Source organism: Vanessa atalanta, chromosome 21 (assembly GCF_905147765.1).
Source record: "Vanessa atalanta chromosome 21, ilVanAtal1.2, whole genome shotgun sequence".
Taxonomy (NCBI): domain Eukaryota; kingdom Metazoa; phylum Arthropoda; class Insecta; order Lepidoptera; family Nymphalidae; genus Vanessa; species Vanessa atalanta.
Genome location: NC_061891.1, coordinates 10,057,898 through 10,071,924, shown reverse-complemented (window position 1 = coordinate 10,071,924; position 14,027 = coordinate 10,057,898). Strand labels below are relative to the sequence as shown.

Genomic DNA, 14,027 nt, shown 5'->3' with positions numbered 1-14,027 from the left:
CATTTAATGGCCACCTTATACGGAAGCAAATCCCGAAGTCTAAACCAGGATAGACAAGAGTTATTATTATTCGGTCTAGTAATTATCAATAATTGTGAGGTTCCGTGTTTAATAATCCCATGGCTTGCGAAGCACGAAGTCCTCGCGATCTTTTTGTGAAAATTATAAAATCTAAGAAAAATTACAAAAATAAGTAAACGTGTCGGCCAAAACGGATTATTTTATTTATTTATTTATTGGAAAAGTAACACCATCAACTTATCACTAAGCACTTAAATTAATATCTGACTTGGGTAACATACAAAGTGATACGTCTTTAAAGGTGTAAACAACTTTGATATTTGGTTATAGTGACCACTAGTGGATAGCCTTTCTTCGTAATGATTTTATTTATGAAAGATAGCTAAATTTAGATATTATTTTATCACAATGTAATGTATAGACTCGTTCGATATACAGTAATAGCTTGTCTATATTTTATTTAGGTCTGGTGTTCATGAATATCAGTGATACTGAAAGCGCTATCCCATCAAATATCGAATATAAAATACGAATGGATATAGAAAATGCACCCCCCACTAACAGGCTGAAGAATTAGTAAGTACACTCATTACATTACCTTACTTTAAATCTATTAACATTTATGTAATAAAATTATTAAATAATAAATATTATTTATTATTATTATAAATTCACAGTTTATGGATACCAGGCCCCGAAGCAAGCTTCCTAGAGAATATGAGATATTTCCGTGGTTTTGTACAGATACAGGATATCATAGACAAGGCAATCATAGATTTGTCCATGGATAATTCAAGAAAGGTGAAAAAGAGAGAGATATCTGATGACAAAACAGATTGGGCTATTTACACCCAGCAGATGCCTTACCCTTGCTATCGACGTGACTTGTAAGTATTTTATTATAATCCAGTCAAAATACTCAGAATCACTAAAAGAGATTTCCCGCTCCTTAAGAGCAAGAAATTTAATTTAAGGCAAGTAATATTTCCCCCGAGCCGAGATGGCCCAGTGGTCAGAACGCGTCATATAACCGATGATTTTGGGTTCAAACCCAGGCAAGCACCACTGAATATTTATGTGCTTAATTTGTGTTTATAATTCATCTCGTGCTCGGCGGTGAAGGAAAACATAGTGAGGAAACCTGCATGTGTCTGATTTCAACGAAATTCTGCTACATGTGTATTCCACCAACCCGCATTGGAGAAGCGTGGTGGAATACGCTCCAAGCCTTCTCCTCAAAGGGAGAGGAGGCCTTAGCCCAGCAATGGGAAATTTACAGGCTGCTAATGTAATAATGTGTAATATTTCCCCCAATTTTTCAGTTTCCAAACGTCCTTATATGAGTCTCAATCACTACTGGTAGCATTCTTCTTTTCTTTACTCTTCACCGTATCATCAGCTGTCAGATTTATTGTATCTGATAAGGAGACCGGCAACACGATGGTATGTTCAAACGTTTATATTTTAATCAATCTAATGTACAATATTTTAAGCTTTTTTCCATGTCGATGTAGAAGTTGTGCCTACATTGGATTTTTTTTTCTTATTATAGAATATATCCTAACGCAATGTATTAACTTTCAGCTGATGTCTGTAATGGGAGTAAACCTAAGCTACCACACGCTGTCTTGGTTTCTATGGTCATATATTGAAACGGTGCTCACCATCTGCTGCATAACGGCGGTGCTGACTGTTGGTCAAATTCTGCCGCGCACCGATCCCAGTTTAATATTTGCCTTATTGCTGGTATTTGCATTTTCAGTGATCGCTTTCTGGTAAGAATTTGATTTATAATTATTGGTATAATCTAGTTAGATATATTTTTAATTTGGGATGTTTTCCTCCTCGCATAATTTAACCTGGCCTATTCAAAAATTTAAAGCCCATTACAAAAAAGAATTAATAAATAAGGACTTAGTATTTATTGATTTTCTACTTTGTAATTAAAACGGTGAAAAAGTGTAACTACAGAATTTTTTGCCGGTTCTTCTTGATAGAATCTATTTTCCGAACCGGTGGTAGCTTGAAATTTTATTCAACACTGGAAAGTGACGATTTAAAATGCTTTTATGAGCCTACTTGAATAAAGTATATTTTGATTTTAATTAATTTGATTGTCTTGTTCTCAGCTACATGATGTCGACCCTGTTCCGCTCGGCCAGTGTGGCCGCGGTGTGCTCTGGCATCGCCTACCTCATTACCTTCATGCCATTCGTGTTGATCCTCTCCTTAGAAGCTGTACTGAGCAGTTCCCTCAAGTTATTTGTTGTAAGTTTGGTTATAATCAGTCAAGATCTGAGCTCAGATCATCAGCTATTATACATATACATAAGGATGCTTTTGATCAATGTTTTCTTTGACTAATTTTGTAGTTCTGAATATTTTTATCTTTACCAGAGTCTTTCAATGTCATCATCACTCTGCTACGCCTTCTTATTCATAACACGCTTCGAGGCTATGGGCGTCGGTGCGGGCTGGGCACAATTATGGGAAGCGCCCGACAACTCGAGTGACATGAACATTGGTATCGCTGGAATTATGGTGTTTGTTGATGGTCTCATCTACATTGCAGTGGGATTCGTCATAAATATATTCTTTGGTGAGCATTTTAAATTATGCTGGTAATTGGATAAATTAGAGATTGAAGGTAATAGCCTGAACGAACGAGATGTATTTGCCACATGTTTTCCAGACAACCAACTCGCATTAGATTAGTGTAAAGAAGTAGAGGCTCTAGTCCACCAAGGGATGCTACTTTACTTTACTTTAACAGAATATTTTTTTCAGGGATCAAGAGCACTAATAATGTAACAACTTGCGAAGCGAAAGGAGAGAAAGCCGGCGTCAGTATCATCAACGTGACCAAAATATATAATGAGGGATCGCGAAATGCGAAGCTGGCCCTAAATAACGTATCCATGGAACTACAGAAAGGGCAGATCACAACGCTGCTGGGGCACAACGGAGCCGGAAAAACGACATTAATGTAAGCGACACGGACATAAATTAAATCATTATTATTTCGGGTCAAACCTTCCAGAGAATCGATCAATGTTAATTTATATTTAGCTGACATTTAACTCCAAATTCGTACTCGACTTTTCGCCTCTATAAATCCTCAAAAAAAACCTCGTAATTCACAAAATAACTTACGGCGAATAATATGTCGTGAGTATATCGATTAAAACAAAGCGTGGCTCACTCTTAGCCAATTCAGATTCAGTGTTTTATCTTTCCAACCGCCTGTACCTCTGTTGCGTTCCCGCTGAATCGAGCCGCTCATGACTCCGTCCGTGCGCAGAAACATCTTGACGGGCATGCAGCGCGCCAGCCGCGGCCTCGTGCTGCTGCGCGCGGACGCGGCGCGCGCGCGCCTGGGCGTGTGCCCGCAGCGCGACGTGCTGCTCGAGCACTTGACGGCGCGCGAGCACGTGGCGCTCTACGCGCAGCTCAAGGCGGGCCGCCGGGACGTGCGGCCCGACGTGGATGGGTGACTATTTATTGCACCTTCATATTTTGCGGGCAAATGTGCTAGCGTTCGGTACATCGTAACAATTTGCTCCAAACCATTTTTTCGGAAACAGCATGCTACGAGTATTGTGCCTGGGTGACGTGTGCGACGTTCCCGTGGCGCGACTGTCGGGCGGCACTCGCCGCCGCCTGTGCGTGGCGCTCGCTTTCGTCGCTGAACCCTCGCTCGTATCACTCGACGAGCCGACGTCTGGGGTCGATCCGGCGGCTAGAAGGTATGGAACGCATGTTTTATTACACTTTTTATTGACAGTTCATTTTCACTTTCCAATGAATCACAATGCAATCGAATAATTATTATTTTTGGTATTTAATCTCAGAGACATTTGGTCCATGATAATGAGGTTACGCGAGAACCGAACAATTCTTCTGACTACCCACCATCTGGACGAAGCGGAATTATTAAGCGATCAAATTATTATCATGCACAAGGTAAATGCTGAATCCTTCTCGATGACCTTATACTTTCCTTTGAATTCGGTTTAACTTTTACTTAAAGTATGCTTTTACTAACTACATTTTTGAATTCTTCCTAAATCCATATCTAATTTATCCAGGGGCAAATCCACACAACTGGATCTCCAATAGAAATCAAACGAACATTAGGCACAGGATACAATTTGAGTGTCATGTATCCAGACAACAAACTCAATTCTATACAATATACGGAACCCGAAGAGGTATCTATAGAAGAGAAGACGAAGGATTTGCTGACAGTAACTCGAAGCGTGATTAAAAACGCGAACCTGGTCGATGTTAATGGCCTGGAAGTGGAGATTAACCTGCCCTTCTACGACTCTGACGGGGTTAGCAATAAGTAAGTACTTATCATTGTTTTCGCTAATGATAAATTTAAATCATTCCAATTTCAAAAACATACTCATATTTTCGTAATAAACCAGTTAAGGCAACAGCTTCAAATCTTCGGCGTGACAGAAGAGAAGGCTTTATTGTAGTAACAAAACTATTATGGGTGGGTACCATAAAACTAACCGACAAACGTTGCTTAGCTGGTGTTCGGTCGAACACTGATTTCTCTATATTTGTTAATATTGATTTGATATTTGTAAGAAAAAGACAGCATTGTATAAATAAGCCCAAAGTATATTTATAGGTTATGAATGATTATTATATTAAATAGTTTTAAGCTTAAACAGAACTTTAAGAAGTTCGATATAATGAATGTGCGAGTTGCCCAGTTTCCTGGAGGCGTGCAGCGCGCTGGAGCAGGCGCGCGAGGCGCTGGGCTACCGCAGCCTGGCGCTGGACTGCAGCAGCCTCGAGCACGTGTTCTACAACATCTGCCGCCGCGCCGACTCGTCGGACTGCGGTGAGACTGTGATACCTATTCACTCCGCTATGCTTGAAGTTCTTCTGAATCTTAATTATAATTCCTCTTAAGTTAAATGCTATCTTATTGACAGCTAAGCTCCATATCTTCTGTACAATTATAATGTAAAACCGTAAATTGGCAAAATTATTAAATATGAACTAAAATAAAAACACTAAAAAATGCCACAAATTTTCAGAACTGAATCGTTCGGAATGTCTTAATTTTTTTTAGAAATGTCATCAGTGCCGGAGTCTTCATCTAATAGCGCATCAACGTCCAGCATCAAGAATGACCAAACGCCACTCGTCCCTCCCGAGGGCCCTCTCAAAGGCACCGCGTGGCAACAGTTTGTAGCGATACTTTATGCGAGGTACCTGCACTATATTAGGAACAGGTGAGGTTCATTCGTGAATAGAACAGTTTCACGTATATTTATCAGAATAGCTCATAAATTGGACATCATTCAAATGATCCCTAAAGAATAAACACATTTTTTTCGTTTCAGAATGTTATTATTCCTGTTAATTGTTCTACCCTCTCTGTTCATAATAATCGCAATGGCGTTCTCAACAATCCGACCGCCGGCTGACAACGAAATATCATTAAAATTATACAGAGACACATACGAAGGATCTACACAATTTCTTATGTAAGTCCTTGAAATGCAATATTAAAAAACATCTATTCTGGGATCATTAATTTAGGGATCCTACAAAAATGAACGAATTCGTCATACAACCAATACTACTTTCGAGGATATTATGATTAACTAGTCGTTTGAGTAATAAGATATTATCTTTTTTTTATTATTTCCAGACCACAACCCTCGATATATTCCGATTTCATTGACCCAAGTTTAGCTCAACGAGTAATGAATGCGTTGCAACGAGAAAAACAATCTAGAAATTGGACAAATTATGTAAGTTTAAACTTTTATTAATATTCGAATCATTTAAACACATGGTATATGACCTAGATGAACACACGACTTAGAACGAGTCGTCTTCTCTGGTAGGAAAAAGAATTCTAATACCCACATGCTTTGGAGGGCTTTCAACGAGAGGTCTATTAGTTGAGAAGAAGATTAATATGAATACTTTCAAGAATAAATCAGTAGGAAAGTGTAATAAAGTTGGATCTTATATATTTAAAAAAAACGCCACTAATAGTTTTAAGTTAACTGTAACGACAATAACTGTTATATTTATTATCAATATTTTTTTTGGCGTACTTTATATTTGGAATCACGGCTGTGTATAATTTTTGTGTCTTGGAATAGATTTGGCCGAATTTTACAGACAACCTGCTGCTGACACTAATCCTTCAATGCTTTTGTTAGTCAAGTTTCACTATATATTTTATGGATAGACTTATTCGCTTTTAATAGAACCTCATGATCGCAACTACTAGTTATTTGACAAACTTCATGAGAATTAAACTATTGAAGGAATTATTAGAATAAACACAACAATTTTAAGTATAATAAGAAAGTGTTATTTCAGGATTCGCCCACCTGTAAATGTGTGGACGCGGTACAACAATGTGATCAAAATAAAGACATCGATTTGGATCGACCGCAGATGATGTTGTTACCAGACGTGATCACGCTTAACGACTGGTTGGTTTCCTCGCATGAAGCTTATATTGAAAAAAGGTAATAAATAAAGAAAATTATTCTTCTCGCTGGATGAGATCTGTAATGCTTCTTAGAAATGTGAAATGAAATGGGCGATGTTTTCACTACCTATGCATGGCTGTTATTTGTAAACTGTTTGATCCACAGTTTAGGACACTGGCAAATTTGATTTTAGAGTTGTACTATTTTACTATGTAAAATTTTATTATAATATTTGGTAATTTTAGAACGATGAACTTTAAAAACGCCATCGAGAGCTATTAATACTACAGTGACAAATAAAAAATAAATTATCTTCTATTTTTTTCACAGATACGGGGGTTTCACTTCGTCGATCAAGAATAATATGACCCACCTGGTGGCCTGGTACAACAACAAGGGTCACCACTCGCTGCCATCCGTCATAAACGAGCTCAACTCCGCCCTGCTGAAGTTGGTCACCGGCGACGAGAGCGCCAATATCGCCGTCTACACGCATCCACTTAAAATCTCCAAGGAACAGTTGAACAAGGACACCGTGTAAGAAAATTTGCATCTCTTCTTTTAAATAAAAGCTAATTAATATTAGCTTTAAGTTTATCGCTCTAATAATATTCATATTTTAACAGAGTATGTGATGACAAAAAATCTTAAAAAACAAAATTTTGGAAAATATTTTGTTCATTTAATCCAATTAGGATTTATTCATCAATTAAATCGATCTTAGATCAACGTAATAGACAATAATACTCATGTGCAGGAGATTCAGTAAATTACGCACATGTTTGGCTTCAATGAAAATATGTCCCTCTCAAACGCGATCAGTACACAAACGATAGCGCCAGGAGTCAGGAGGTGATATCGAATCGCAAAGTAACGGGCAGCGCGCGACAGGTACCAGCACATCGCGGACGCCGGCATCTCGGGCATGCTGCTGCTGGCGTACAGCCTGGCGGGCGCGGGCGGCGCCGTGTACCTCGTGAGCGCGCGCCGCGACGGCCGCGCCGGCCTCGCGCGCCTCTGCGGCGCCGCGCCCGCGCGCGCGCTGCTGGCCGCGCTGCTGTGGGACTTCGCCGTGAGTACCGGTACTCGTGTACCCAGGGGATACACTACAGGCCGTGCTGCTGTGGAATTCTTATGGCGGTAAAAAATGAGACAGGCTTACAAGCCCGACTGGTCACTGATTAAGTGGCCACCTATACTTCCTGTACGAGGTGTATAATACCCGAGCAACGGATCGAAGGCGTAAGTAGTACGTAGTAGCTTATATATAGAATATGGAAGATGAGTTTCAAATTTTATTTGGCCTGCATTAATGATAACCATTTTATTTTTTTCATTTGTATAACGTTTAAAAAAAAAATTATTACTCAGATAATTGTCATCAATATGGTGATCACGGCGGTGGTGCTGCAGATATTCCACTTTCCTGTTTTCGTGGCGAGGAATAACTTACCGGCGATCTGTATACTTATTTTACTTTATGGGTAAGAAAAATTCAATTAACCTCTGATGACCCATTATCCATTGATATTTTCCAAATATATCTCACAAATCTTCAAAATCTCCCTGGGCTTAAATAATTTAAGTTTTTATTTTTTATTAGGTACGCATGCACGAACTTTGTGCACGTGTTTCAGCGTCTGTTCAACGAAGCGAGTTTGGCGAACATGGTAATGTTCTGCGGGAACGCCTTTGTCGGCCTCGTCGGCATCACACTGCTGCTCATACTAGACATCATTTCGGATTCTGACGTATGAAATATTATAATTTAAATTGCTAACATTTTAACCAGGAAACAATTGCTATTTGTCTTTGCAGTAGTAGAATAATGTGATTATTATAATTTCGGCTTAAAGGCTGTTACTGGTGCACAGTATGTGCATTGTGATTAAAGGCATATTTGCTAATGCCATCGTCATTTTCAAAATAAATATGGCCTCATTTCGCCAAAATTGAAACACAATAAAAAATATTGGTGAAACCTCCTTCAACACGACGTCAATATCTGCACTTACATCAAATTGCTCGTTAATCTCCTGTTTCATTATCTTAAAACTGTTAATGGTTGGTTTTAGGCAACGGATCACGCCAGATGGGTGTTACATAAAATTCTAATGCTGAGTCCTCAATTCACGCTCGGCGATGGTCTCCTTGAGATTGCGAAGAATACTATACAAGCACAGGTGCGTATTACGATAGGGATTGATTTGTGCCCATCGAAGTAAAAAGGCCACAAAACCTGAGAGTCTACAAAAAGTAACAAAATGGCTATCCGTGGGGAATATCTAGTTATGCGAGGTTCTTATCGAAATTCGAAACTTCTACAATTGCCTATGAACGGATCTGAAAAAAATATTCTGACAAAACGTTTTTGGTAGCATATTTCTCAGAAGACTCGTCTCCTCCCTCCCGTCCTCGGCATTATTCGGCAAGCAAACATTGGACCACAATTTACTAGTTAAGTTTATTTTCAGGTGTTGCTGCAGTTTGGTATGGACACGTACCGGGATCCGTTAACCAAGAACGTGGTGGGCTACCACTACATTGCACTGGTGCTGGTTGGCACTGCGCTGTTCATACTTAACTTGGCGATCGAATACGATTATTTCGATGTCATTATTGTCAGGTCGGTGACAGCTACATTTTTTCTGAATAAGACTAAGCTAAGAATACTTGTTACTTCAATAATAAATATAAACTACTTTATATTAGCATTTTTTTTAAATTAATATCTGTTTTAATAAAATTGGACTCTTCTTTCGTCCTCAAGGTTGAGGTCAAAATCTAGCCACACGGAAGATTCTCTTTGGCCGCAGCCCATCCCGGCCGAGGTGTCGGCGGAGGAGCAACGGGTGACCGATGCTCTGCAGTCGCTGCGACTGCGCACCATCGGGAATATTAATGCTGGTAACATTTTAATACCATTCAAAATAATTTAGTTTCTATAATGTATGTTTTATACAAGGTATAATGTAAGCGCATCAGGATGGGACCATTCACAAAAACTTATCAAACAACAATACTTTTCCTCTGCTGTTTTTTAACTTATGGGTAAGCGAGTCGCTTCTGACATAAGAGACATCATCATCCTCCTGCCCTTTTCCCAATTTTACTTGGGGTCGGCGCAGCATGTCTTCTTCTTCCATACTTCTCTGTCGGACGTCATCTCACAAGTAACATTCTTTCTAACCATATCGTCTTTCACTCAATCCACCCATCGTTTCTTGGGTCGTCCCTTACCTCTATATCCATCCACATCCATACTCAAAACCTTTCTCATAACATGCCCATACCAAGACAGCCGGTTTCCAGATAGCTTCTCAGTTACCGGTGCCACTTTCAAACTTCCTCTTATGTACTCATTCCTTACTCTATCCATTCGCGTAACACCACACATTTCTCTCAGCATTCTCATCTCCGCCACATGCAATTGTCTTTCAGTCACATAAGATTCACATTCTGACATAAGAGACGTGACGTATTATTATCGAATCAAATCAAAACATTCTTTATCTCAGAACTGTGGAATAACTGTGGACCACATCCCGGCTCCATGTAATATAAGTTGATCTGATTTTAATATGCTAATATTATTATATATATTATAAAAACACATAGCACTAAAATGTTGTTAGTCTATGAAAATAACAAAATTATAATAACCGAACAGTATCTAAATCAGTTAGTTGTCTAAGCATGGAAGTCATAAAAAAAAACATTATTTTATGTAAATCAATCAAGTATCTGAGATAAGGCATTATTAACATCGTTATATTTGGCTCGTTTTATTTAAAAAAGTAGTGATCCAAACAAAACAAAATCACCGATACCTCAACCTATACTGTAATACCTTAACATAAAGAAGAAGATCAGACCTTAATAAAAAGCAAAAATAGAGAAGGAACTAAAATTGATCCTTATGGAACATCCATTCTTAATACAAATACGAAAGACTGTATTTCATTAATGAGATCTTTTTCATGAATGGAATACGTTTTTTAGATTTGTTTAAGATCTCATACATTAAGAGCTGTACCGTTAACACCGTAAAGTTTTAGCTGGTAGAAAAGTGTTTCGTGCTCTTTACAAGCTAGATCTAGATCTCATTAGATGCATCAACACATAATTAATCACACAAAATGATGTGTTATTCTCATGCGTTGTATTTATAGTCGTAGTAGCGTCGTTCTGACATCAGTTCTTGGGCGACTTGAAGTAATGTGGAATTGCTGCAAAGTACTTTGAATTAATATTTTTAGTGAAGTGCACCAGAGGTTGATTACACATATTTATATAAAATATTCAAAAAATAAATTTTATTTCACTTTTATACTAGAACTTGGCATAAAATAGACTTTTCGTCCACATCGGAACAAAGCACGCCTAAACAACTCTTTCAAGTTGCATCTACAAATAATATGGGAACCTTTAAACTTAAATAAAACAAGCATTGGAGTTATCGAACCTATGATCTCTTAGATGCGGATCATCCTTACGGATTTTCATGAACGTATATGAACAGCGAATGCTTCCTTACAGGCTACGTCGACACCGACGACTCGGTGTCGCCGAAGAAGGCGCGACCGACGGCCCGCGCGCCGCACGATGTGTGCGCCACTCGGCGGCTGCGGCGCCACTACGGCGCGCGCGTGGCGCTGCACGCGCTGTCGCTCGGGATTCCCGCCGGACAGGTCCTCACGCACGCACACTGCTACTCTTACTGTCACCGCCCTAACATTTGCCCAGTTTACACAGACAAATAATTACATTTTTACATTACATTAGCAGCCTGTAAATTTCCCACTGCTGGGCTAAGGCCTCCTCTCCCTTTCAAGGGAAGGTTTGGAGCATATTCTTCAAAAAAATATGATTTGAACACAATACTAATTCCATATACCTACATGTATCGGTTAATTAGTATTACAATAATCAAAACTAAGCTTAATACTAACCGATTATCTCTTACGACAGTGCACGGCGCTACTCGGCGAAAACGGAGCAGGAAAGTCGACGACATTTTCAATGCTGACGGGAGAAATTCGACCCACATCGGGCAGCATCTATTTACTCGGCCGGAAAGTTAATAAAAGAGACCTAAGTCAGGGGCTCATCAGTAAGTATAGACTTCATTTATATGAAAAAAAAAAGTAAAACGTACAGCCTGTGAATGTTCCACTACTGGTCTCATGAGGAGAATAAGCTTCGAAGAATTCAACCTCACAATGCTCCTGAGTAAGTTGGTGACATAAGGCTAAATCAGATGCATGTTTTTGCACGATGTTCATTTTCAAACAGGATCCATAATACGGAAACGCATTCCTGGTGATTTTAACCCGCAATTTTCGATTATAAAAATGTAGCCTAGGTTCTTCCTTCTAGTTCGAGCTTTCTTGAAATTTCATCAAGCAGCAGACAGACATATATAGTTATGTCATGTTTATAATATTAGTATAGTTAATAAGGTCACAAAAATTTTAGCTACCCTTGGAAAGTAATTAAAGACAATAAGCAAATCTGAAAAAAATACACGGACAATTTTACAACTTTGATATATTCCTAACATTTATTCTTGAACTTTATATATTGTGATATTGTGTGCTACAAAAGAACGCCTTTATTCAGAAGATGCCAATCTGCTCTTGCTCTATATATATGATTAGGATGTCAATAATGATGAAAAAGTCTGATTATAATAATGTCCTTCTGTCTGAATTTTGGCCATCAACCGCAAATACTAACCATCTGCGCAAAAGTGTTATAGAGAAGGCGTGTATAGGCAAATACAAATGCACTCTCCGTTACCTTAAACTCATATCCAATAGCGAAACGGGACGGCAAAGCGATACGGTCAAAGAGAGTCTGCTGCTAATCCTACCTATAGCTTAACGTGTTACCTAAAGCATCGGATAACTCAGCATTTTTTTTAACATCGAGTTATTATTGAGGTTTTTGTCTACTAATCGTATATAAATTTGTGAAGGATGGATTTTTTTGTTGATGGTGAAAATATGCATTATAAGTTTTAACTTTTTTACAGGCTACTGCCCTCAAAGTGATGCGATTGACCCTTTGATGACCGTGAAAGAAACGCTCGTGTTTTATTGCAGAATGCGAGGTATCGAGGGTCGGGAAGAAGTAAGTACTGTTCTGTACAACGATTTGTATTTGTGTGACGGGCAAATGGGCCACTTGATGGTAAGGGGTCACCACCGCCCGTAGACAATTGCGCTATAAGAAATATTAACCATACATCATCGCCAATGTGCCACTGTGATGACGACCATCTAGGAACTAAGATGTTATGAATATCTGATGAGTAGGTGGTACCTATCAAAACAGGCTTGCACAAAGCTCCATTTGATTTTATAATTATATAACTAGAATTTAAAATAAGTATACCAGCATTTTTAAGGAGTGTTGTTGTTCGGTGAACGATCGCCTGTAATAGTTTGCCACATATCGCCGAGAAGCCTTCAAACTTATAGGATAAGAACGCGTGAATGAGATAAAAGTATCATTCTTATGACATATCGATGACAGATCGATAGATATATAGAGTCAACGATAGGTTCTCATCTTTGCAATAACTTAACGTAAAAATAATCGGTTCTCATTTTTTAGGTAATCCGCCGAACGATAGAGTTATTCGAGTTGACGAGGTACACGCACGTCCGTAGCGGAGCGCTCAGCGGCGGCAACAAACGCAAGCTGTGCACCGCCGTCGCCTTCATGGCTCGCACGCCGCTCGTGCTGCTCGACGAGCCCACCAGGTACGCACGGCATATCAGTCCGGACCGCCACCACCAGTCCAGACCGATTTTACAAGAATTTAAACTTCGGTTCAATTGTCTTTCCTCATAATTTTCGGAAAAAGTTCATGCGCAGGACCCGTGGCTTTACCTGTTTTCCGATGCAATTGAGCGTACACACTTCGAACTTCCGGACACTGGGCCGATACTGAAAAATTTTCGATAGAAAAACTCAATAACTTTTTAACGGTCCGACCTCGGGTTCGAACCCACGACCACGGAATCCGTGACCTCATATCTCAGTCAACACCAGACAGTATAAAGTACAATGTCGAAGGAGCTAACGCGTGTCTGCCACATACGACAGCGGCATGGACCCGGTGTCGCGCGGCTGCGTGTGCGCGGCGTGGCGCGGCGCGGCGCGGGCGGGGCGCGCGGCGCTGCTGGCCACGCACGCGCTGGACGACGCGCGGCGGCTGGCGGCGCGCGTGGCGCTGCTGCGCGCCGGCCGCCTGCAGGCGCTCGCCTCGCTCGACGACTGCCTGCGCCGGTGCGTACCGACCGCCCGACCGGCCGTGACCGTCGGTGTCCGCAGACGAGTGACGTGCGGCTGTGCAGGTTCGGCGGCGGCTACGTGGTGGCGTGCGTGGTGCGGCGCGGCGCGGCGGGCGCGGTGTGGGCGCGCGTGGCGCAGCGGGCTCCGCACGCGGCGTTGCGGGTGCTGCACCACGCCGCGCTGCACTTCCTGCTGCCCGCGCAGAGCACAGGTAGGAGT

At 40.4% G+C, this 14,027-nt stretch overlaps 1 protein-coding gene across 1 annotated transcript in view; it reads left to right on the top strand.

The window, feature by feature from the left end:
* Nucleotides 1-14,027, top strand: part of LOC125072452 (ATP-binding cassette sub-family A member 13) — an 81,448-nt gene that overhangs the window by 65,575 nt on the left and 1,846 nt on the right. The window contains exons 40-68 of the mRNA XM_047683086.1: nt 486-597; nt 699-908; nt 1,344-1,464; nt 1,606-1,796; nt 2,151-2,289; nt 2,419-2,620; nt 2,809-3,007; nt 3,323-3,511; nt 3,606-3,767; nt 3,873-3,984; nt 4,110-4,369; nt 4,752-4,882; nt 5,117-5,279; nt 5,391-5,534; nt 5,702-5,804; nt 6,388-6,539; nt 6,834-7,040; nt 7,395-7,575; nt 7,875-7,987; nt 8,107-8,254; nt 8,579-8,686; nt 8,978-9,129; nt 9,274-9,410; nt 11,043-11,194; nt 11,475-11,616; nt 12,541-12,638; nt 13,125-13,273; nt 13,620-13,802; nt 13,871-14,019. Coding sequence (XP_047539042.1) covers nt 486-597; nt 699-908; nt 1,344-1,464; nt 1,606-1,796; nt 2,151-2,289; nt 2,419-2,620; nt 2,809-3,007; nt 3,323-3,511; nt 3,606-3,767; nt 3,873-3,984; nt 4,110-4,369; nt 4,752-4,882; nt 5,117-5,279; nt 5,391-5,534; nt 5,702-5,804; nt 6,388-6,539; nt 6,834-7,040; nt 7,395-7,575; nt 7,875-7,987; nt 8,107-8,254; nt 8,579-8,686; nt 8,978-9,129; nt 9,274-9,410; nt 11,043-11,194; nt 11,475-11,616; nt 12,541-12,638; nt 13,125-13,273; nt 13,620-13,802; nt 13,871-14,019 — 4,509 coding nt within the window. The remainder of the gene's footprint in view (nt 1-485; nt 598-698; nt 909-1,343; nt 1,465-1,605; nt 1,797-2,150; nt 2,290-2,418; nt 2,621-2,808; nt 3,008-3,322; nt 3,512-3,605; nt 3,768-3,872; nt 3,985-4,109; nt 4,370-4,751; nt 4,883-5,116; nt 5,280-5,390; nt 5,535-5,701; nt 5,805-6,387; nt 6,540-6,833; nt 7,041-7,394; nt 7,576-7,874; nt 7,988-8,106; nt 8,255-8,578; nt 8,687-8,977; nt 9,130-9,273; nt 9,411-11,042; nt 11,195-11,474; nt 11,617-12,540; nt 12,639-13,124; nt 13,274-13,619; nt 13,803-13,870; nt 14,020-14,027) is intronic.